Source organism: Cydia splendana, chromosome 19 (assembly GCF_910591565.1).
Source record: "Cydia splendana chromosome 19, ilCydSple1.2, whole genome shotgun sequence".
Classification (NCBI taxonomy): Eukaryota; Metazoa; Arthropoda; class Insecta; order Lepidoptera; family Tortricidae; genus Cydia; species Cydia splendana.
The window spans coordinates 1574937-1601127 of record NC_085978.1 but is presented as its reverse complement, the minus strand read 5'-3'; the positions used below and the strand labels follow the sequence as shown (position 1 = coordinate 1601127).

Below are 26191 nucleotides of genomic sequence, written 5' to 3'. Positions count from 1 at the left end.
AATTCAGCCTATATACGTCCCATTGCTGGGCACAGGCCTCCTCTCATGCGCGAGAGGGCTTGGGCTATAGTCCTCACACTAGCCCAATGCGGATAGGGGACTTTCAATCCGGAGGTCGCGGGTTCAAATCCTGGCTCGTATCAATGAGTTTTTCGATATTTACAAGATTAATTGTAATATGTAATCATTTACGCAGTGATGAGGAAACCGTCGCAAGGAAGAGAAGCGGCAATGGGGTTGGCAACTGTCAAAGGTTTGCATAGATGGCGCCATCATAGCTTGCCCCATTCTCTAGTTTTGTTCTATGAGATTTGGAATCCAAGCCATAGGTAATATTCCATTAAAACTTGAATTTGACACAATTCTAGGGATTAACAGGGCATCGCGCCATCTGTAAAATACTTCGACCGGCCAACCCCATTTTGATTTTTGTGGGTAGCTTATTGTAAGTAGATTACCGAAGCACTATTATGAGCGATGATTAATCAGATCTAACCGGCTAGCACACATGATCGGCGTGACAGTATCTCGCGGCGAGATAGACTACCCGTCCCTTTTTTTATTAACATAGAAAAAGACGGGTAGTCTATCTCGCCACGACATACTGTCGCGCCAATCATGTGCTAGGCCTACTGATTGTATAAGTTTGCTAGTTCTTGAAGACATTCTTTCACCAGTTGTCATTTTTTAGGTACTCCTACAATGGCATGCAAAGATTGCGATGTTTTATTTAGTCACATAGGGTAGTGGTATCATTAGGCACTCCTAAGCAGGTGAGGTGTTCAAATAATACCTTGACACATTCTTATTCTCTTAACAATAAAGTCGCGTCAAGATCATTTTGAACACCTGGCCCGCTTAGCAACTTCTGCTGCTGACTGTACAATGGCATGCAAAGATTGCAAAGCTCTCTTTAGTCTCATAGAGTAGTAGACGTTAGACGTATGTGTGTAGTTACCCAGCAACATGTTGCGGGGGTGGAGGGAAGGAGGCCCCGGGGCGCGGCCGCGGGCGCTCCTCGTGGCGCTCGCGGGGCTCGCGGGACCTACCACATAAAAAAAATTGATATTATATGAAACAATTCGTAGGTAGACCACGCTAAGTGGACTAATGATGTACTGTAAAAGTGCATTCACAATATAGCATTCTTCTTTAGTCGGTCCCTCAATACTGAGGATCGTGACATATCCTTCTGTTGAAGACCATGTTCCTCCATAGGGTGTTCCGTTCCCCGCCAAGCGCATGGCCTCGTGCAGTTTTAATTGCATAGGTGCCGTAATTTGAGCACACCATCTAGTAGGAGGAGGGCCCTGAGGTCTCGTGCCTTCAACTTTGCCCGTCATTATTACTCTTTCAAGGCTATCTGGAGAGCGACGTGAGAGGTGTCCGAAGTATGACAGCATTTGGTCCTGGCATATCGTTGACAACCGGCGTTTTATGCGTAGCACAATATAGCATACCCGCGTTGCTATGTATGTACCTTTTACAGCTGTGTGTGTAACTAAGGCTGCGCCATATATCACGTACAAACAGCAACACTGTTAACCGTCCATCGGTGGACCTTATTACAAAAGGCTTAAGGTCCACCGGTACACAGTTAAGTGTGGGTGATGGTACAACTTGGCGGACGATCTAGAGCGGTCGGACCAACAAACTTTACATTACACATTACAAAACATGAATCCTGTGTATAAAGGACCCCGGACCTAAAGTATGGAAAATGTGGTTTCAGTTAAATATCTTGAGATTTTGATATGTTGTAGATTTCAGAGTCCTGAACAAGTCTCTAGGGGCGCTGCCACTGTTTCCGAGTCCCTTTCGGAGTTTCGACAGATTTTGTACCAGTTAACACAGTATTAACAAAGATTTAACTGAAACCACATTTTCCATACTTTAGGTCTGGGGTCCTTTGCAAAAAATTCATAAGAATGTCTAGTTCCCAAATCACAACTGCAACATAGGAATTATACCCACAAAGAAAGCTGACATGTAACTAGATCACTACATTTTATAAAAAACAAAATCCCCGCCGCGTCTGTATGTATGTTCACGATAAACTCAAAAATTACTGAACGAATTTCCATGCGGTTTTCACCGATCAATAGAGTGATTCTTGAGGAAGATTTAGGTGTACAATTTCTTAAGGTTTTGTGTAACCCGTGCGAAGCCGGGGCGGGTCGCCATAGTTCGTTTTTTTAGCATTAGAAAGAAGGTAAACGATCTTGACATGTCTTTTTATTAAAAATCACCATTGAAAAATAACTCACATCGAATATATTAGAATAGGGGATATTACTGCAATGTTCTGCCGCCAGAGTGCAGCACTACCGACTTAGTAAATTCATAGACTAACTTATACATACTGTGCCTTAAACTGTTTTTTGACAAGTTTTCACAGACAATAAAATATGACATTGATGCATCAACGCGGTTTGTTACCAAGGGCCTACCGGTAAACGCGAAAATCGAAATTTAGTTATCTGCCTCTTTATCGCTCGAATATGCAAGAGTGATAGAGAGATTAGATAACGAAATTTCGATTCTCTTGTTTCGCGGTAGGCTATGTGTCAATGTGGTTTGTTTACTGTATGTGCCACAAAGGTGCCACCTACGCAGAGCTTTGCCTAATATTCCCTATTATAAATCACATACGATCTTTTACATTCCTTTGCTTTCATAAGTAATATAAACTCATTTATTAAAGCGTTTTTCAATATTTTTTAATAAAAATACTCGTCAAGATTGTTTACCTTCTTTCTAGTGCTAAAAAAAACGAACTATAGTAGATATACAACAAATTGTGGTTACCTATAATCAGGGGGGTGTCACTACGCAGTTTAGGTACATTTGGCCGGCGGCCTCCCGGGCAGGGCAGGCGTATGGCAGTGGGCTGCCGCTCGACCGCACGATAGTCGTGTCACGTGGCGCTCGCGCAAAGAAGATTCACGGTTCGTGCGCGGTTATAAGTTTCAATTTTGTTGCAGGCGACGAGTATAGGTATAATTTTATACCTAAAGCTGACTTTTGTGAAGGAGTGAATTTTCTGTACGGTAGTTCTATTAGTTATTCTGTGCTATAATTAAATAAGCATCAGCCAGCCTTACCTTCTGTCCTCATCACGACGGTCTCTGTAGCGACCCTCTCTGTTGTCTCTGTCACGCTCGCGCTCTCGCGATCCTCTGTCTCTGTCGCGACGGTCGCGGTCAACAAATCTATTAAATAAACGAACAATCAAACTTAGATTTTTTTAAGTATGTATTTGTTTACATATTTTATTTGCTTTATTGCATTGTTTTTAGGGTTCCGTACCCAAAGGGTAAAAACGGGACCTTATTACTAAGACTCCACTGTCCATCCGTCTGTCTGCCAATCTGTCTGTCACCACTGTCACCAGGGTGTGTGTGTATCTTATGAACCGTGATAGCTAGAAAGTTGAAATTTTCACAGATGATGTATTTCTGTTGCCACTATAACAACAAATACTAAAAAGTACGGAACCCTCGGTGGGCGAGTCCGACTCGCACTTGTCCGGTTTTTATTTACTGTTGATATAAAAGAGTTATAATTACAAGTAAACTATCTAAGTTAATCATAATCTGAGAATGGCAAATATATCCACCGTAATAAGTAAGTAGTTGAATATCATTAAGGAAAGATTAATTCATGTATTGAACTGATGTCTATGAATAATTCCGCATTTAATTACGTATTTATTTTAAATTAAAAGAGCCTTCATTCACAATTCTCGTACAAAGAATAAATGGAAATAATCACTGCATTGTGCAAGATTTGGTAGTGAAGTGGATTACTGATTAGATAGCAAATGAATAGTTACCTCGGCGACACGGCGTCGCGGGCGTCCAGCGAGCGCGGCGCCGGCGCGCCGTCGCCGAACTTCAGGTCCATGAGCGCCGGCGGCTGCGCCAACAACATTACATTGACACTTATACACTCCTAGTATGTTCTGTTAGCTATGACACCGTAAGATTGTAAACCCGTTAGTTTATAATCTAACGTAGGTTAGGTTAGGTTAGATTATAATCTCCCTACCGTCAGTTTATAATGTAACTAGCGAGATTATAATATGACGAGTGTTTACAATTTTACGGTGACAGCTACAATGATTAAAAACTTGCGTCTGTCTGTTTAAACGGGGGTCTATAAATAACGGTATGTTTTTACACATTAATACCCACAAAGTGCTACGGGTTACGCTCGTAGCGCGTAACCACGTCTTCGCCGTATGGAGCGCGTAGTCGCTACGAACGGTGTACCCGACAGTCGGGTTCTTGGCACTGAATGTGTTAATTAATGGAAGCGATGCATTATCGGCATCATATGGATTATGGAGTATTATATTGAACCAACTGTAAAGCTGAATAATCTTTACGAGGGTCGCACTGAAATATTCGGGAATGGGACACTTAGAAATAACATAATAGAAACAGGCATATAATTTATAAAAATGTAACTCTTTATAAAACTTTTAAGGTATATTCCATTTGGTTGTCATTTGTATTTAAGAATTACTGGCAATTTGAAAATTGTATGTCGAACATTATTTGAATTTTTGGCCAAGTGATTTTTCGGATCATATTTTTAAACGGTTTTCAATATGCCCTCAGCGAACAAATAAAAGTTACAATGGGCTTCTGTTATTTTTTTATGAACTAGAGTTCATCGTACGCTCGTTTGCAGTTAAAATTAAATATGAAAGTCACTTTCATTTTATCCCATGGGTGATCTTAAAGAAGCATGTCATTCCAAAGCGACGTCAAAAATTAAAATCGCATTTGTGCTGTTAATTAAAAAGACTGCCAAAAAAGTTGCATATCGGCAGATTTCGACATTCCTAAATATTCATATGACAACAGTAAAAAAATCTTTTATATATATATATATATGTAAAAAAACTTCAATTCCGTTGGCTACTCCACGAATTTCATACAAAACCACTAAGGCCCCAAAATCGCCATACAAAAAGGACTTTGGGATTATGAGCCGTGTGCATTACAGAATGATTACTTTCAAAAGAAAATTTATATGCGTGGTCAGTTTGAGTTTAAGTATGTATTAAAATAAAGATTGACCGTCTAGATGCGACAGTTTTCTCTATTCCCGACATTTTCAGTGCAACCCTCGTAGTAGCTTGTTGTCATGGTATTCATATTTAATTACACAAACGGGTCTACCGCGATATAATTTCATTGTTTTTACCTTTAATTCCGACGTTTCAGGTGAGTTGCACCAGCTGTGGTCACGGAAAGACCACAGCTGCCGCTGACGCGTGTGGTCTTTCCGTTATATCGCGGTAGACCCGTTTGTGTAATTAAATATGTGTACAAAACGCGAGAGTTTAAAGTGTTATTATGTCATGGTATTGTTTCCTAGGTTACCAACTTAATAACCAAAACTATAACAAACAATAACAAAAAATATTGGCTGTCAATTTTGAAACACAAATTTATGACACTTTGCACATGTAATACAATTAATATGGTTTTTCAATATATATATATAGTTGCACCCAAAAAGTAAGAGCGAATCACTTAGCATGGTAGGGGCATGTGATGCGGAGGGATGAAAGGCATGTGACGAGAAAGGTATTACGAATGAATGTGGAGGGAATTAACGGGAGAGGAAAACCGAGAATAATGTGGATGGACTGTGTGAGAGATGATATGAAACCAGCGCGAGTGAATGATGAGATGACGGGCGAGAGACACGTACATAGACTAGGAATCCTCTAGACCGAGTTTAGAGCAATTATTTCATGCAACCGATGATGCCAAAAATGCGGGGGTGTGCGGGACGAGGTGAGCGAGATCCCGTGCCGTGACTGGTCCGTTCAAACGACGAACGAGTTCACGGACGCCACACGAAGACACTTTCGACTCGAACATGGAGTAAAATTACCGTATGCGTGGCAGAGGGGGTAGCGCGACTATGCTAAGTCTGGAGGATGTTTTGTCTGTGCGCTGCGCCGACCCCAAATGAATGGGACAAAGACAAGCAAATGATGATGATGTTTTTTAAATATAATTTACGTGTGTATACCTTGTCAGGCCTGTCATCGGGTCTGTCGCCCAGCAGTCCGCGGCGGGAACCTTCGTAGCCGCGGCTGCGCTCCGGTCTGTCCGATCTGCAACAAGTTTATATCAATTTTTTAAATATTATTGCTTATAAACCTGCTAAAATAATATCATGTATCGCTTTTCATGTCAAAACGTACCTTGTGGTAACTGCATAAGATATTTAATATGAAAGCTACAAATGATTAGTTAAAAAATAGTGTGTTTCGGACACATCAGATATTATTTACAAGCTGATTTTTTTTTTTCAGAAATTGTAGACCTGAATCTCCAAGGTCACTTAACCTTTTCGACGCCGTGTCAAATACAAAAGCTGTCACTCGGACGCCGCCGAAGTGTCAAAACTGAAATTGAACTAAAGTTAAGTGCATATGCACGTAGGTCTATGTTGCTCTGTGGTCTGTGACCGATTAATCGGTCTTTGGCGTTGAACCTGCGGTGCGGATATATCGGTCATTGGCGTCCAAAAGTGACATAATATCCATACACCGCGTACCCCACGCCGAATCTGCGAGCACCCGCCCCAGAAACATTATAGTAAAACTATCTACAAGGTTACTTCGCGACGAGATCCTGGCTGCATGCAGAGCTAAGAAGGGCCTAACATCTGATCAGATTGGTATCACTGGACAGCAGTACAGGATATATCTGAACGAGCACCTTACGCTCAGAAACAAATTGTTATTTCGTGACGCCCGAGCCGCCGCCAGCCAGCATAACTTTAAACACCCATGGGTTCGCAACGGACAAATATTTGTGCGAAAAAATGATACGTCACCCGTGCTTGCAATTAGGGCCCCCCGTGACATCGAGAAAATTAAATCTTAAATTTTATGATGCAAGCGTCCGGTCTATTGTGAAGTGTTACCCAAAGTTAAATATAATATATGAACTTGCTCTGTTATATATAGGTACTGTAATATTGTTTCTACTAATAAAGTGTAATAGTGCTATTATTATTCTCAGTTATAGTTGTTTAAGAAGTAGGAGTGTTTTGTACGTGTTGAGAAATTATTTCATTGCGGTCATGGCATGCACGAATGTGGCAACTATAGTTACTTTTTACCTTGTTTTAACTGTATACAATATTCGCAAACTAACTAAAACGTGTAGGGCTCCGTATTGGCTCATAATAACCGTTTTTTTGCAAACATTGTATAATAGGCTTATCTCACATTATAATAATTCAAATGTTGTGTTGGTTTTATTTACCTCCTTAACCAGTGGCTTTAAACTTAGTGTAATTGTATCTGAACATGAGTAGTAGTAGTCTATCTATTTATTACCAAAACTGCAGAGGGTTAAGATCTAAATTACATTCCTTGTACATGAATATCCTATCCCATTCCTTTGACATTGTGATCCTGACAGAGACATGGTTACATCCTGACATTGCCGATAATGAATTCATAGATCCGCGATATTCTGTGTTCCGAAGCGACAGGGACCGCGTCGGTACTGGCCGGCGCGACGGCGGCGGCGTGCTAGTAGCGGCGCGTCGCGAGCTCGGCGCGGCGCCGTACGTCGCAGCCGCCGGCGCCGCGCGGCCCGTGCCGGCGCCGACCTGCCCTATTGTTGATCACGTCCTACTTGAACTACCAGTAAACCGATGCCATAAATTCGTCATTAGTGCTACCTATATCCCTCCTAATGAAAAACTGGAAACATATGTTACACACTTTGAATATCTATCAGCTATTCTGCTATCTCCTTCGGTTAGTGGTTACTGGGTTTTAGGGGATTATAACTTACCTACATTAAACTGGGTTCCAGTGGGCCCTTGCTGCTCGCCTGACATTAATTCTCCACAAGTCCCACAAAATGACTGTGTTCGTAATTTTATGGCCATCACAGATTCTTTTCAAATAAACACACACAAAAACCTTAATAATCGTATACTAGATTTGTTTTTTTCCAACGACGCTGATTGTAAGTGCGCAATGGCACCTGTACCGCTTGTGCCAGTTGATCCGCACCACCCACCACTCACTATATTAACCCCCTTCTTAACCAGTACTAAAACAATTAATAAAAGCAACATCCCTAAATTGTTATTTTATAAAGCAGACTACAATGCCATAAATATGGAATTATCTACCATTAACTGGAATAGTTTATTGTTAGGTCTCAAGGCGGAACAGGCGGTACAGACATTTTATGAAGAATTATACAAGATAATAAAAAAGTTTGTTCCACTAAAACCCGTTCATCCCTCGCGTTTTCCTGTATGGTTCTCTCCTGCTTTAAAACACATATTTAATAATAAAAAAAAGGCCTGGATAAAGTGGAAAAAATATCAAAATCAAAACGACTATGAAACTTTTTCACTCTACAGGGAACGGTTTAAAAAGCAATCAGCTGTGTGTTATAATGCTTACTTAAAATTAGTTGAAACAAGCATTCAAACCAACATTAAATACTTTTGGACATTTGTTGCTAATAAGCGTGGAACCACAAATATCCCCGCCACCGTTTCTTATAATGACGTATCCACCAGTGACCCTGCCGAGGTGTGTGACTTATTTTCTGACTTCTTTCAATCTGTTTTTGCGCCGTCTAATACTTCCCCTGACTTCGATCCTCACGGATCAACAACTAGCCCATCTAATGTTCATATTAATGATGTTCACATACCGATCCATCTTGTCAAACGCGCCTTGAAAACTGTTGATACATCGAAAAGTTCTGGATCTGATAACATCCCCCCAATATTCCTAAAAAATGTAGCTGACAATATTTCACATCCTCTGTATTACATTTATAATAGCTGCCTTAAAGAAGGTACCTTTCCTGATGTCTGGAAAATCGCAAGAGTTGTCCCTGTCCACAAGGGAGGTTCAAAGAAAGACGTAAAAAATTACCGGCCTATTTCACTTCTTCCCGTATTATCCAAACTTTTCGAGAAACTGGTTCATGATCAGATTTATCCAAGTTTACACAACATTATCCTCCCACAGCAACATGGCTTTGTCAAGAAAAGATCAACAACAACAAACCTAATTCTATATACCTCATACCTTTTCAGAAGTTTGGACATAAATAAACGTGTTGATAGTATATACACGGACTTCTGCAAAGCTTTCGACAGAGTAGATCACCAAATTCTGTTAGAAAAAATATACTTCAATGGCATTCGTGGAAATTTGTGGAGGTGGTTTAGGTCATACATTACAAACCGCACACAAAAAGTTGCAGTCAACGGATATGAGTCTAAATGTGTCCATGTAACTTCTGGAGTCCCACAAGGGTCTATATTAGGGCCTTTGTTATTCACCCTGTTTATTAATGACATAGACAGTTGTTTTAAATTTTGTAACTTTTTACTTTATGCCGACGATCTTAAAATCTATCATATTGTTGAAAATGAAGAGGACCGTTTCAAATTCCAAAATGATTTAAACCGACTCGGCGAGTATTGTCACAAAAATAAACTGTGTTTTAGCTTGCCTAAATGCAAACAAATTACTTTTACCAAAAAACTCCACATCCTTCCCACTTCCTACACCCTTAGCGGATCGGCTCTCGAAAAAGTCTCGGTAATAAAAGATCTTGGTGTCAATTTAGACTCAAAACTACATTTAGATTGTCATATCAGTCATATCATCGGTAAAGCGTATAAAATGTACGGTTTTATCATGCGTCTCGGTACGGATTTTAAACAACCCTCAACTTACCTCTATTTATATAAGTCGCTGGTTAGGTCACAAATAGAATATGCCGTGTCAATATGGAATCCTTTCTATGATAAGTACAAAAGCTCAATAGAGACTGTTCAAAAGAAATTCTTGCGTGCCATGCATTTCCGATGTTGCCGATCGCGTTTAAGTTACCAACAGCTTCTTGATAAGTACAAATTACTCAACTTACAAAACCGACGCCTCCTTCTGGACGCGATGGTCCTTTATAATCTATGTCATAACAAATTTGACTGTCCAAGCCTGAGCGGGACTATTTGCTACCGCGTACCGACGAGGGCGCGGGAGCGCGCTGCACGTAAGCACCAGCTGTTTGCAGACTCGCGCTGCCGCACCCACGCTGGAGAACGAGATCCCCTATACAGGCTGGTTAAATGTTACAATTTGTATTTTAATGATATTGATATTTTCATGTTCTCTGATAATGTGTATAAAAAAAAATTGATTCAGTTGCTTCAAACAAAACATAATTAAAAGTTGCTCCCATGGGCCATGCTGTTTTAACTGTTTACTCGCTCATTAAACTGTATAAGACTACTTCTGCCAATATGAATTTGTAATTGCATCCACAAACCTATTTTGTAATCTTATCTTTGTTAATTTTACTTTTACAATTTTTACATACATCATTTATATTGTTACCTTGCGCTATATACATTGTAGATTTATCAGTAGGTAATCTAGTAATCTGTGGACGATGTTGTTGGTCTCACACTTTATTATCCTTTGTACTCTATTTCTGTGTTTGAACCCTGTGTGTTACTGTTTTTTGTCCCAAATAAATTGAAAAAAAAAAAAAAAAAAAAAAAAAGGTTAATAAAATCGCCAATATGAAAGGCGCCAAAAGTCAGCTTTTTAAATTCAAGTTTTTCTCATTGCATTGACGTTGAGACTTGAGACGATGATATTTGATTTGATATTAATCAGGGCATCGTCACAGTCACGCACGGGGCGAATAGTTACCTATTGGATCTGTCATCACGCCGGGGTGACCGACGGTCACGTTCGCGATCACGCCGAGGGGACTCGCGCCGACGATCACGATGGTCACGAGAGCTGCCACGTGATCTTTCGCGATCGCGACTGTCGGCTGTTAACATGTAAATAAATGCTTATTTAGAAATATTTAAATTTATCATAAAACATATCAATCTCGAATGACAAAGACGTATCGGTTTTTCTAAAGCAAAAAAAAAAGGCGATACCTCAGTGGCTCACAGCGATAACCGATTTTCCGTAAGGTCGCACATTAGACTCATGCTTGACGTGGGGAATTTCCATTTTTCTTTTAGTTATAAAATTGTAATTCAGCTTTTTTTGTTAAGAGAAGACAACAAATATAGCGACAGTAATATCAGTACGATCCCAACAAAATGTTCTGTAAGATTTTAACCAAACGAAACAATAATTGAAATGCAAAGTAAAATAAATGCTTGTATTACCCTTACCGGAGCCGCGGTCGTTGGGGCGCTCCGCCTGCGGCAGCTCGGGCTCCGACTCCTGCTGCGAGTCCTGCGACAATAAACAATACGCTACATCGTGGCACTGTGACAGGTATATGGGGGACTGTTACCGATTATGCGGTTTGACGACGGTTAGTTAATAAGCAGCAAAATTGCATGGCCACTTTAAAAATAAATTTCATCATGTGTCCATCCAATTTTGCAGCCCGCTGTACTTGTTTAGGTTACTGATGTGCAATTTGCGAAGTCGGAAACATTCTCAGAAATTTCATAGTAATTTAAGAAATTTCCATATTACGTTTCGGAAAGTTTCAATCCCCATACAAAAAAGTAAGAAATTTCTGAAACTTGCCAATGTGGAATATTTCCCAATTTTGGAAAGTTTCCATCGGCACATTAGTAGTTCAGTTGCATCGCAGTTAACTTTTGTGGAACAACACTATGCAACACGATAGCATTAGGCAACTTATTGTTGCCACAGTGTTGCTTGCTCTACAGTTGCTCCATAAAAGTTAACTTCGGTGTTCATGCACCTTTTCCTCTTAGGCAATTTTGAATATATTTTGTGTCCAAAATCCGTCTTTGACGCATAGTATGCGGATTGACAAGTTTCAGAATATTTTAAGCGTCGAACAACAATGCTCAATTAATCGCTACACCTTATAAAACGAAGTCGTCGTCGTCATCGTCCCCCGCGTCTGTCTGTTTGAATGTTCGCGATAAGCTCAAAAACCGGGCAAGTGCGAGTCGGACTCGCGCACGAAGGGTTCCGTACCATAATGCAAAAAACAAAACAGAAAAAAAAAAGAAAAAAAAAACGGTCACCCATCCAAGTACTGACCACGCCCGACGTTGCTTAACTTTGGTCAAAAATCACGTTTGTTGTATGGGAGCCCCATTTAAATCTTTATTTTATTCTGTTTTTAGTATTTGTTGTTATAGCGGCAACAGAAATACATCATCTGTGAAAATTTCAACTGTCTAGCTATCACGGTTCGTGAGATACAGCCTGGTGACAGACAGACGGACGGACGGACGGACGGACGGACAGCGAAGTCTTAGTAATAGGGTCCCGTTTTACCCTTTGGGTACGGAACCCTAAAAACTACTGAACGGATTTTCATGCGGTTTTCACCTATCAATAGAGTGATTCTTGAGGAAGGTTTTGGTGTATAATTGGTTAACCCGTGCCAAAGACATGTAACTTCGTATAAGACGAATAAAGTCTAAGGAAAAAACGTGCCTCGGAATTCAAGTAAAAGTCCCCATACAACCATTTCCAGTCGCCGTTACGACGCGGTGTTGACACATCTTGTTTCGGTCACAATTCCAGTCGCAGAGTCGTCGCCGTGTCGACACAGTTACCAGAAATGGGGAAGGGTCGACACATGACACAAAGTGACATAAAGTGTGGTCGCCGTGTGCACACATTGTTTCGGGTTTGCGACTACTTTATGCCAAAATCATTCGTTCATTCGTTCATTTTGTTCCTGTCAAATGGAAACTGTCAGATGGAAAAATACTTAAATAAAAATAAGTGACATTAATACGCCATCTCTAAAACGGATTACAAGACGTAATTATATATTGTTTGCATTTATATTACAATATGACTTAAATTATTATGGGGAATTAAACTGCTCGAGTGATTTGATAAACTAAGTGTAATATAATCAACGCGCCACCACATTGTTTTAGTTTAGCCGGAAATAAAATTGTTTACTTCTCAGTGCCTGTGTTCATAACTATATTATTTGAAGCATTTTTAGTACTTCGATGCGTATACTATACTTAAATAACAGAAATAACGCTTTACATACTACGAAACTTGTTAATTATGATGTATAAATATGGTTTAAGGCTGAGAAATATTGCAGTCACAAAGTAGTTGCAATGTTTCGACTTTGTGTCGACTCTGTGTTGACACATGACACGCGCTGTCAAAAGTAATAACAAAGTTACTGGTATGTTACTGGATTTGCAAAATGGCTCCTTGTGTTGATTTGTTTTCAGATATTCTCAAAGTGTAAAAATGCCGTGGTCAGAGATGGGCATTAATCGATTATCTGTTTATTCGACTAATTAATGGAATAAAAAAAGTTAATTCTCAAATTTTAATCGCGATTAGTTTAGTCGACCTAACATAGATTGAAATTGAATTAATCTGAATATTAATCGAATAAATTATCGATTAAATCTCGATTGAAAGTTGACAGGGGGCCATTTTGTACGTAATAATAATAGAAATGTCTTGCATGCAGATGGTAGCAAAATACTTTGTCATAAAAGTCGAGATGGGTGTCGATATATAGGTTTTAGGGAGTGCCGATTTCGAAAATAATGACCATTTTGGAATCCGAAATGGCGGCCATGCACTGAGGGGCTACCGCGAAAACCGAAATTCGCAAATTGCGGGGATCTTACTCTTTTACTCCAATGAAGGCGTAATTAGAGTGACAGAGAAAAATGCCCACAATTGACGATTTTCGGTATTGGCGGTAGCCCTACTGTGTCATAAAAGTCGTCATGGATGTCGTTTTATACGTTTTAGGGGGCCCCAATTTTGAAAATGATGACCATTTTGGAATCCAAAATGGCGGCCATGCACTATGCCATAAAAGTCGTCATGGGTGTCGTTTTATAGGTTTTAGGGGGCGCAGATTTCGAAAATGATAACCATTTTGGATTCCAAGATGGCGGCCATGCACTATGTCATAAAAGTCGTCATGGATGTCGTTTTATAGGTTTTAGGGGGCCCCGATTTAGAAAATGATGACCATTTTGAAATCCAAAATGGCGGCCATGCACTATGTCATAAAAGTCGTCATGGGTGTCGTTTTATAGGTTTTGGGGGGCGCAGATTTAGAAAATGATAACCATTTTGGATTCCAAAATGGCGGCCATGCACTATGTCATAAAAGTCGTCATGGGTGTCGTTTTATAGGTTTTAGGGGGCGCAGATTTCGAAAATGATGACCATTTTGGATTCCAAGATGGCGGCCATGCACTATGTCATAAAAGTCGTCATGTATGTCGTTTTATAGGTTTTAGGGGGCCCCGCTTTCGAAAATGATGACCATTTTGGAATCCAAAATGGCGGCCATGCACTATGTCATAAAAGTCGTCATGGGTGTCGTTTTATAGGTTTTGGGGGGCGCAGATTTCGAAAATGATAACATTTTCAATTTAAAAATGGCGGCAATGCACTATGTCATAAAAGTCGTCATGGATATCGTTTTATAGGTTTTAGGGGGCGCAGAATTCGAAAATGATGACTATTCTGGATTCCAAGATGGCGGCCATGCACTATGTCATAAAAGTCGTCATGGATGTCGTTTTATAGGTTTTAGGGGGCGCAGATTTCGAAAATGATGACTATTTTGGATTCCACTTTTATGACAAAATACGTAGCCGCCATCTTGGATTATAAAATGATCATCTTTTTCGAATTCTGCACTCCCTAAAACCTATAAATCGACATTCGTGACGACGCAAGTTAACTTTATTTTCAGATCTAACAAATTGCTACAGAATACAAAGGACAAAAAAGAAGCGAGGAGGTAATGAAACAAGCAAAAATACAGATGATTCCTCGACGCAATTGGGTGATTCTTAAATTGTGTCCAGATTTTTTTTGTCATAAAAGTTTATATTTTTCTCATATTACTCTCACAAGTTCCGTGACATTTCGACCTTGTAATTTTTTAAGTAAATGTTTTTGTTTATCTATGAGGATCTCACTAGAATAGTATAATCAAGGTATGTTTATATTTGATGAATGAAATAGTAACGCAAAAAAAAAAATATATTTGTGTCTTATATTCCTGCCGAAGACTTTTATTTTACCTTTTCCTTCTACACAAGTTTGGCCAAGTAATAAGAATTTAGGGCTCTCAATTTTATTTTGACTTCTACAACAGTAAAGCTACGAGGCCATGTTTGGTATCGTTTTCGTATAAATTCGCAGTACCAAATTTAGTTAAGGTATCACATTGACACCATTCCGAAGTAAAAACATATAAACTTATTAAAATACTTTCTTTTAAACTCCTCTTCACGCTTAAACTGCTGAACAGTTTTAATTTAAATTTGGTACACATATATTTTCGAGTCCCGAGACAGGATATAATAAGTTATCTCAAAAATCATCCTTTAAAGGTGTGAAATGAGGTGTAGAGGGGAATTCAGAATTGACTTCTTGAAGTTAATACTGTTTAAGTTTAGGTTTGAAGTCATTTTTTTCATCATTTTTAACTAAATCAAAGATGTAGACCATCCCAAATTTCATATAAATCGGTTCAGCGGTTATTGATTTCCCGTACAAATTTCCACGCCACTTTTCACACCTTCAAAAGATGATTTTGGTTATAAAATCTATCCTATGTCCTGTTCCGGGACGCAAACTATTTCTATACCAAATTTCAACGAAATCGGTTCAGCGGTTAAGCGTCAAGAAGAGTTTCAAAAAAACCGGCCAAGTGCGAGTCGGACTCGCGTATTAAGGGTTCCGTACATTAAGTCCGACTCGCGCTTGACTGCACATTTCTAATAGGTTTTCCTGTCATCTATAGGTAAAGAACTATTTTGTGTATTCAGACGGACATACATACAGACGCACGAGTGATCCTATAAGGGTTCCGTTTTTTCCTTTTGAGGTACGGAACCCTAAAAAGATTTATTTTTATTTTGTGGAATGGTGTCAATGTGATATCTTAAATGGATTCAGCACCCCAGATTTATACGAAAACGATACCAAACACGGCCTAGCACCTTCACTGATATAGATATATCAAGATAAAATTGAGAGCCCTAAATAAACTTTCAAGAGCGGATATCTCAAAAACTATTCAACATATCGAAAAAATTGACTGAATAAACTTGTAACAAATTAAATTAACTTTCATTTTGTATAAGTGGCCATGTCGCTGAGATGCATAGTTTCCGAGATATAATCGAAAAACGGGAAAATGGGACCTTCAAAGCCCCCTCTCCCCCCCCCCCCCCCCCCCCCCGCTCAAGGGCTACGGCCGGGGACTTTTGATATGTTCACCTCCTAACTTGTCAAACCGAGTTACGGAGTCAAAAATTGTGTTCCGAGCATTTCCCTCTACAACTTTGGGAGCATTCGTTGCCTGACCTAAGTAGCTTATTGAATTTCTTTAAAAACTTTTCTGTAAAAGGTTGACGGGTGTTGGGTGTTTATATGGTTTCGATCGATTATTATCATTTGCATTGCCCATGATGACTTACTAGAATTACGAGCACACGAGACACTAATAGTAGTTTGACAAACCTTGGTTTTCAAGAGGTATTTTATATTGACATTTGCTGTCAGATTTAGTCGCAAACCGCACGCAAAGTGCACACAAATGTGTCGACACCTTGTTACGGAAAAGTGTAGACACGGCGACGACACTTTGTTTCGAAACAATTCTAGACACATTGTGTGGACTCTGTTACGACACATCTGACATTTAGTTACCACTTTGTGATTCTGCGACTGGAATGGTTATATGGGTCATTCTCGAATAGATGCGCCCACACACCTTTAGGCTATCCTCCGCTAGATGGCGTGACGACACCGTTTCATATTTAACAATTTTAACACATAGATATCAGTGAATCAACATGGATCAAAATGATATAAAAGTAATAAAATCATTTATCCATATATATACATTTATTGATAACTTTATACGTTTTCATTTTGAGTTTTAGTCGTGTGTCGATAGATGGCAGTAAATTTACAGTGACTACAAAATTTACAATGACACGACCCCTCTATACTATCTATTCTTTTTGCCCGTGCGAAGCCGGGGCGGGTAGCTAGTTGTTTTATATTAATTAATTATTAGGTTCTTCACTAAAAAACATCTTCATGGCTTGCCGTTTGTAATGCCATGCGTCGGGTATATATTTGATTGTTTTTAATATTTAAAGGTTGAATTTTCAATTTTCGTACAAACTACAACGAAAACAGCTACAGGGAAACGTAGTACCTCTCCTACCCTACTCTATATGTAGAAATTTATCAAGTTTCTAGCTGAAAGTCTAGTGATTTTAAGATTTAAATTTTTGATTGATATATGTACCACACGGGATTGTCATACAAACGCGGAGCGCGATGGTACCTGTATATTAACTCTGAAATATGACTGAATAGGCCATAATTTTACTATATATCGTCGTATCCAAAGACGTACCCATACAAAGAACATAGCTATCAAAAAACCTCGTATAAAACATGCAACCCACGTAATAAATCAATCATACCGCACCCACATAGCGTGCTACGCTTGTATACGCGGTGTATTCGCAATAAATGGTAGCCAAGTCGAAGCGATAAGACTAACCATGTTTTATTTATCGCTACGCTCCCGTGGCGATAAAATAGACACGCGTAGTTTCAATTTAGACTGTTTTCTTTCGAGTTTTAGTTTTGCGAAAGAACTTATATTAAAGAAAAACTGACAAAGCCCTCCAGTGGTGAAGGCTGGATTCGAACCAGCGTCTTTAGCTAGGTATCTGGGCTAACGCCATAACCCCTAGGCCACCTCGCCACGGCAGAACCGGTCCCAATTTCTCGACTATATGACATCTTACTAGGCGTCTTTGACAATTTAATTTGTTCCCAAAGTTATGATTGTTATGAACAACACCCTTATTTATTGGCCTAATAAAAATAATAAAGCCTTCATTAGGGTTTCTGACGATTCTATCCCTCCAAATGAACCTGGAAATGATCTTAAAAATATTTTTTATCAGATTATAGACTGTCACCTTTTATCATTGTGAAACATATAATTATAATATTAAACGAAATTATTTGAAATAATAGAAAATATCAAAATAGTAGATAGTATTGAGAAGGACCAAGACCTTAAAACATAAGTAATTAAATACATATGTAGGTATGCGTCTAATAAACCAATAGTCAATACAGTCAATAGGTACATATTAACATAATAATGACCTTCAGTTATGTAGCCAAATAATTTTGGAGATATAAACTATGAACCAAATATATACTAATCTCCATTTTTGCCCACCAACAGCAAGGGTTTTACCACAACCAATAATTATTGCTAAAATAAGATAATTTTCATAGAATATTGTCAAAGATCTCAAGTTAGAGTCTGTTCGGAAAGAGAAGAGTCATAAAATAAGCCCAAACATGGTATCCTTACAATGATAACTCCCAAGTTCATATACCTAATCATACTCACATTAAAATGCCATTAACTGTTTAAAATACAAACTTTTAAGTTAAAAGGGTATTCATGTTAACTTTATGTTTTTCTGTCTCAGAATGTCTATTCTAAGTACTTACGTGAACCGTAGCAGCGAGAAGCCCTCAGTCCGTGCGAAGCCTCACCGGGATTTGACTTTGGTTTTGTGTCAATTTACAAATGGGTAACCATATAAAATAAAAGTGTTAATATCATCTTTGAAAACATCTGATATATAGAGTATACTATAGTGAAGATTACTTGTGATAGGCTTATATAGTCTATACTTAATGGCTGGGTATGGATGAGGTCTCTGGTTGAGTTCCAATTACATATTGATAGTCAATAAAGTAGTCTATTATTTGGAAAAAATATATTTCTAGTCAGATTTTAATTCTAACACTTTATGAACTTAAACAGATTTTAAAAATACACTAACTTTAGTAGGAAACAAATACAAATTTTGATCAGCGATTGTACAATACTTATATGAAAAAAAAATTGTTTAGCACACCAATGACTCAGTCAATGATGTTAATTGACCTATGGATCAACTAATTATTGTATTAACATCGTAACTTTAGCAAATATTTTTTAAGTTTAACCTCTTACATCTCAACCTGAGACACTCCTGACAATACACAGCACAACTAGAAGAGCAATATCATCTTATTTCTTTCCTAATTGCATCTCAGAGCCAAGGGTCTGTTATTTGCAACACAATCACAAGAATTGCGAGCGCAGTTGAGGGCACACAAATCTTTACAAGCCAGCATTCCAAAAAGATATTTACACGACTTTATTATGAGTGAATTAGAGGCGTATAAATATAAGAAAGAAGAAAGAAAATACATTTATTTACGTCAAACCAAACCAGTTAAATTACAAACAAGACATAGACCAGATGGACGTTAAAAAGGACCCCCACATAACGTAATGCTACGGTAAGCCTCAGCGCTGATTTTCAGTGGGGACCTAACTTATAATTAACTTAAAACTAATAAAAAATACAGACGATAATTAAATTAAAACAGACAACATACAGGAAAAAATAACTATATATTTTTGGAATGTAGGCTTGAAAAGATGTTTGGAACACCACCGTAAGAATGGAAGTACTGCAGACACTGAGCTCAAAAGCAGTAGCTGAGAATGCAACCAGGGTAGGCTAAGATGACGGAGGAGTAAATGGAAGGGCAATATGAAGGTAGTTACCTCGCTCATGTCCATGTTGACTTCTTCGTAGTTGGTGTCGTCCTCTCGCCGCCGCCCCGCGCCCTACAAAGTCATTCTATTGTCAAGAGAAGGCAGATTAATAACTATATCTCAATTTTCACTAAATATAAAATAAAATAAAAAGCTTTTATTTCAGGCAGTACCCATATACAAATTGCATTAAAACTAATTTAAAAACTAAAACTATACTGACACTGTAGAGGGGTGCCACTCATGTTAAAATAAATCAAGATCGCACATTTTAAGTGCAAGTCATTTTCTATTCTGGTCCATGTGAACAGAAATCCAGTGCTTAAACACCGGACTCCTTATATCGTCAGAAACAGCCACAAGTATTTTGTTGTCGGAAAGGCGCAGTCTCCTCCAGAACGAGGCAACGCGGGATCTCGTTACCGCGAAAAAGTCGGGGACCCCCGCGTCCGCGAACATGCCCGACGCGCTGCAGCACCGCGGCAGCCGCATAAGAGCCCGGAACGCGTCATTGTACTGAACTCTTATTCTGCTCATTGCCTTCTGCGTGAACGTTATCCACAACTGGGAGGTGTACATGCCTAAGCAGTATGCCTTGAAGAGTGTGGTTTTTACATCCTTGCTGCATTTAGAAAACCGCCGAGCGAGCATGTTGCCTCTGACGGCGAGGGCCCTCCGCTCGCGCTCAATGTCAACATCGTCATGCAGCCGTTCCGTCAACAAGTGCCCCAAATACTTGAACCGCCTAACAACATTGATTTCCGACCCATTTAAACACACAGGTACGCTGTCCGGCCCAGAACCCGACGCGAACACCATCATCTCGGTTTTGGAAACATTATATTTCAGTCCATGTGCATTACCATAATGCTCACAGACCGAAAGTAGCCTCCTCAATCCCTTGATTGAAGGGCTGAGCAGCACCATATCGTCCGCGTAACTAAGGTTATTTACACAAACATTTCCTACATGACAGCCGATTTTGGTGCTCCTCAGCTCTTCAATCAGGCCATTCACGTACAGGTTAAAAAGGACCGGAGAGGTAACCCCCCCTTGACGGACCCCACACTCTAGCCTATACTTGCTAGAGGTTGCGTCGCCCCATTTCACAACGTTTGTTTGGTTTCCGTACCAGAATTTCAGCAGATTAACCACTCTATTAGGCACTAGGGATGCACGTAACTTTGCCCACAAGATGTCATAGTTGACGAGGTCAAATGCGCGACTAAGATCTAAAAAACACGCATATATGATAAGATAGATATGAATATACAAATATGATAGTCTAACATGTTGGATGCTGGCAACCAGTTTAAAAGTAATTTATTTAGTAAGCAAGGCCTTTCAGTGATATTGAAAATTAAGCACACAATTATTTTCAAGTGCTTTCGTAACAACAGTGGCATTAACACATGTGGCCCTTTTTTATTACCTGGTGATTTCATACAAGGGGACATAGTCTAATGGCGGAGTATACTATTATACCATGCAAGGGGACTAAAAAACTTAAAAGATTAGTCAAGGTTAGTCAGAATTTCAAATCTAGATTTTACTATTTCAGATTTGGTAATTGTTTATATGTAGTAGTTACACTAGCTTAGTCAATTTGTAATGGGCTATTATGAAATCTTAAGTAAAAATAAAAATAATAGACCATGTTTCTTTAAAATAAAGATGCGCACATTGTTTAGGTAATAGACTGAGAAACCTGAGAAAAATAAAAAAACCAAAAGGTAGAAACTTACCGATGAGTGATGACCACCATAGCGATCGTTTTCGTGCTCATCGTCACTTCCGTAGCCTACCAGAGAATCCATGGCTCGTAAGATTACTCTAAGGTGTAATAAACTCTCAGCTCAGAATAGATTATTCAGACAATAATATAAAATAACAAACACACTACCAAAATGTCGGATTTTTTTGTGCAATATGGGATATCAATATGGCGGACAGCGGCGCTTTCGTAGGTTTTTTTTAATGAACAGCTAAGCATCGTACGGCCTGATGAATTTTAGCCATTTTAGGTTTAGGGCTCCACAGACCTTGCAACAAAACACTAGCAAAATTTGATACATTGTCGACTAAGTAGGTGAAATTAATTAAACCATCAATCAAAAGCCGCAATGCATATACAATCATATGCGATTTGATTTAGTTACTATAGATGGTCAAGCAAATCTCATCAGTAGAAAAAGGTGCGAAATTCAAATTTTCTATGAGGCGATATCCCTTCGCGCTTACATTTTTCAAATTTGCCGCCTTTTTCTACTGACAAGATCTGCTTGACCAACTTTAGGTGAGTAGATGGGTAGAGCCCCTAGCGGTTTACCGTGGGTGCCAGGTGGTCGCAGCGCAACCAAAGAGTATAATAATATATGAGCGCAACTACTGTGACAAACATTCAATGTAATGCATTGCTGGCTACTAACGTGTTACAAATTCAAAGGATCGATCAAATACCGCAATGGATCGTAAAGAACTCATTACGCATGCGCTGCATGATTTCTTTTTATATACTGCGTAGAACGAAATATTACGTTCGAATACTAATACCACCTTTAATGTCAGGTTAAGAAACAATTCGATAAGAATAAAAATTATAATTTTACTCAATTAAATTTGCATTACATAATCATTTTTACTAAATATCTATTAGTTAGTATTACTTGGAATGCACAATAATATTTTGGAACCAATTTGTCATATCATTAACTGCTGCGTTACCTGCATAATAGTACCCGAACATATTTTTTTCTGGTTACTTTTTTTTCTTCTTTTATTTAATATGGCGGAAGCATTGACCGCCGACGGGACGTCTGATTTTTTCATTATTCAGTTACGAATCGCTTTATCTCAATAATTTCGCGTGTATGTGATACAAAAGTGAACATTAGAAGCTTGTGTGTTATTTATCAACGGATAATTATTTTAACAGTGCGCTGAAAAAGCTGGTTCTTCTATAAAAATGGTAATGATAGTTTTTTGTTTTGATACTTTTTTACGAAGTTGAGTCTCTTGAAAAATGTGTTTACAGTCATTATCATACAAAATTTGCCAGTTTTAATGATAAACACGGATAGTTTAATGACAATTTTTTATTAAACTAGGGCAAAAAGTGTATTTTTTGCCTTTTTTTTCTTTGTTTTCAACATTCTAACCAAAAAAAACTGTCATCAGGTGAAGACCATATCACATGTTTCTCGTTCTCGGATGTTTTTGACCAACTCCTGGGACGTCTTAGGAGATTTGGGATCTTAATTATGCAAGCTTGGGTGTGGCTGTATTGATTTTCTTGGAAGGTTCTAGGTATAGCGTTAGAATAGGTCTTGTTAGCTGCACTTAGCCTATGCAGAGGATAGTCGAACAATGCGGTTAGAGCGTGCGGGATCGATGTTTGGTGCTCAGTAGCTCATCAATTATTAATAAAGACCAGATATTTTTGCTTATTAAGTGCAGCAGACTACCAAAATACTGTGCATGTGAATTTTAAGGAACATGTTTTCTTGCAATGTCACTAAAAAGCATGTAAGAGATTGATGTCAAATTTGCAACATAAAATTGTGATGAAAACGCATAAAACCTATAAAATTGCTATGTAAACAATTCTTATCGGTTATGCAATCAAACTACAGTATTATATGAAGCCAGAAATAGAAAAATGAATGTTTTGGTTTCTTTGTCATACCTGTCATTCCCATGGCCAGAGATTTTTTCATTGTTTTTTTTTTCTTTTTAAAAGGGACCATGGTCTCATTGCACAATGTTGAGCATGCTATTGAAAATGAAAATAATTCTGTTGTTTTCTTTTTAGTCTAAACGGGCAGCATATGGGGATGATGAGGACAATCCACCCACACCGTCTGATGACTCGGATTTTGATGATGATGAAGACCCAGATAACTTGGAAGTCCCAGGTGAGATTTATTTCATATTAGATGTAAGTAAAATGTGACTATTGTGTCTGTGATTAGTGGGTTATGAAAAACTAATAAGACCTTGACTTTGAAATAATTCATGCCTGTTATGTTTTTCACTTTTATTTCTGCAGGAATCACTGCTTTTTCAGTTTCTTGATGATTTTTCTATCTATGTATGATCCTGTGATTTGTATAATTTGTAAAAACTTATTGTATTTGATATTTATAATTTGATACATCCCTACAACAATCCTTCAGAAGGTAAAGTAATGTTTGAACATTTGACGACCGGTCTGGCCTAGTGGGTAGTGACCCTGCCTGTGAAGCCGATGGTCCTGGGTTCGAATCCCGGTAAGGGCATTTATTTGTGTTCATCACACAAATATTTGTTCCTGAGTCATGGGTGTTTTCTATGTATATAAGTATGTATTTATCTATATAAGTATGTATATCGTCGCCTAGCACCCATAGTACAAGCTTTGCTTAGTTTGGGGCTAAGTTGATCTGTGTAAGATGTCCCCCTAATATTTTTTTTATTTTTATTTAACATGTTTATAATTTGTATGGGGAGGTAAACATAACTTCTTGGTACATAAAATAACAGATCCAACAGCAGCATGCTTCTTATGAAATAAAGTTCCTAAATGTTGGTCATATTGGTATTTTATCAGGAAAATTATTATAGTTATTTTTTTCTACTCTTGAACTTGTTATCCTTTCTAACTTGTTTACTTAGAATATCTTTGTTTGGTTACTTTACCATGTAGCTGTGGTCTGTGTTGATCATATTGCACAGTCAACTGCAGAAGTTGCTAAGCGGGAGAGGTGTTCAAAACGATCTTGACGCGACTTTATTGTTAAGAGAATAAGAGCGGCGGTCAAGGTAATTTTGAACACCTCGCCCGCTTAGTAACTTGCTGCTGACTGCACAAATAACAGGAAACAATCATTATGGTCAAGATTACATTACTATTTTGTAATATAAAGCTTTGCTTACCTTTTACATTGTTACTATTATTTGGTTGACTTTCTTAGTATTATTTATTTATATGTATTATTGAAGTTTAGTTCATTATGTTTGGTACTATCGCCTACACTGTTAACTGTACAATGGCGGACCTTATGCCTTTTGTAATAAGGTCCACAGATGTAAAGAGAGTTGCTGTTTGTACTTTGGTATATTAAGTTTCACCAAGAGTGGTGACTCAGTTTGACATGAACATGGAAATTGGTAATAGCCATAAAAGGTAAAAAAAACTCATACATTAAAATTCTAATATTCAGAGTGAATTTTTTTAAGGGAAGGTTCTAGATCTTGGTGCCGGTATGTGAAAATGAACTTAAGAATTTTTTGGAATTTTAACCTTAAAAATGGATATTTTTTTTTCTTACAGTCTATGAAGTTATTATTATTATTATTTGTACTCCATTTCGGGTTTCACGGGCCTATAAATCCCGGTCTTTTGATAGGCTTGCGTGGGGATATAGATCCAACACGTAGAGGCCCCTTGGAGAGCTTTAATGTCATGTAGAACGCCTGCTGGAACCCGTTCACAGGCGCAACAATAGACACCCATGAACCGGTCGCAGCAGGCATTGGGACTATTGTAGAAAAAGTGAACAGTATACCGGTCTATGGATTGAAGTTTGGGTGGACAATGAGACTGGGCTATTGTAAAGAGGTCCGGACACCTGCCATAACAATGTTAACACCGTCATCGAGGCAGGCGGTGACTCGCCGCTGACTAGATGGGCCCCTGAAACTGCCGTCGTAAAGACGACCAGGAGCAACATCGGTGTGAGCGGCTCAGGGGTGTCGAGAGGTGTGCGCCGCTTTCTACCCAGTGGCTGTTACCAGCCACTGTGCCAACTCGCGTCTTATGCATCTTTCACTTCCACCCCTGGAGCATATAGCTCTAGCGACTCCTCTCTGGACGGCCAATGAAGGCAAGCCAGAGCTGAGAGTCCTGCGGGTCCCCTTGGGGTCCACTCCGACCGACGAAGACACGCCGGAGACGGAGACCCTGACCGACTCTCGGGAGCACTCGGGTCCGTGGGGTCGTTACTCCCCAACAGCTCGCCACAAGCTGCCCTTATTATTATTATTATTATTTCGTTTTAGACAGGCAGCTGATGCTGGTGCGTCTAAATCATAGTTCACTTAGCACGATTTCACTGTTTAGATAGTTTATCCAGTCTATTTTTAAATTGATTCACGCTTGATTGATTGTTTCTACATATTCTTATAGAGTCAAAGCCAACCGAGTAAATGCGTCTTGTGAAGATATCTTCTAAACGCAACATATTATAACTATTATAGCTGTCTACACTAAAAGTTCAGTGACCACACTTCGAATAGGGAGGGTTGCAATAGTTCTAAAATGTTCCATTTAGAAGAAAACTCTACTAAATAGTATTTTAACTCTAATATATTGTTCTGCAGGTGGCGGCAAAACACTGGCAGCCGCAGCTCAGCTGGGGAACAAGCCCAAAGGCTCAGCGGCACCGATGCCGGTCACAGTCAGAGCTACTACAAATCCGTTAGCTGGTGAGTTACACTAACAGTAACACTGAACCAAAGAGTCAAAA

The 26191-nt window shown here is 38.9% G+C and overlaps 2 protein-coding genes and 1 non-coding gene across 5 annotated transcripts in view; 1 reads left to right on the top strand and 2 right to left on the bottom strand.

Annotated features, from left to right (window-relative positions):
• The window catches only part of LOC134799888 (arginine/serine-rich coiled-coil protein 2-like), a 43173-nt gene extending 21554 nt beyond the window's left edge, over positions 1-21619 (bottom strand). The window contains exons 1-8 of one of the 3 annotated variants that reach the window (XM_063772311.1): positions 21431-21619; positions 19695-19757; positions 11230-11299; positions 10751-10877; positions 6058-6142; positions 3836-3918; positions 3105-3212; positions 959-1045 (exon numbers count right to left, since the gene is read on the bottom strand). In XM_063772311.1, coding sequence (XP_063628381.1) covers positions 959-1045; positions 3105-3212; positions 3836-3918; positions 6058-6142; positions 10751-10877; positions 11230-11299; positions 19695-19757; positions 21431-21502 — 695 coding nt within the window. In that variant the 5' untranslated portion in view covers positions 21503-21619. Of the gene's footprint in view, positions 1-958; positions 1046-3104; positions 3213-3835; positions 3919-6057; positions 6143-10750; positions 10878-11229; positions 11300-19694; positions 19771-21430 lie in introns of all 3 variants that reach the window. The other 2 variants (XM_063772312.1, XM_063772313.1) reach the window with 2 other exon arrangements.
• Positions 17735-17810, bottom strand: Trnas-aga (transfer RNA serine (anticodon AGA)). Its single transcript is given in 2 exon segments — positions 17735-17769; positions 17774-17810. It is a non-coding gene; the product is annotated as a tRNA-Ser (tRNA).
• Positions 21620-22438: 819 nt separating the features above from the next.
• Positions 22439-26191, top strand: part of LOC134799837 (protein strawberry notch) — a 55420-nt gene continuing 51667 nt past the window's right edge. The window contains exons 1-3 of the mRNA XM_063772235.1: positions 22439-22653; positions 23497-23599; positions 26046-26150. Coding sequence (XP_063628305.1) covers positions 22651-22653; positions 23497-23599; positions 26046-26150 — 211 coding nt within the window. The 5' untranslated portion in view covers positions 22439-22650. The remainder of the gene's footprint in view (positions 22654-23496; positions 23600-26045; positions 26151-26191) is intronic.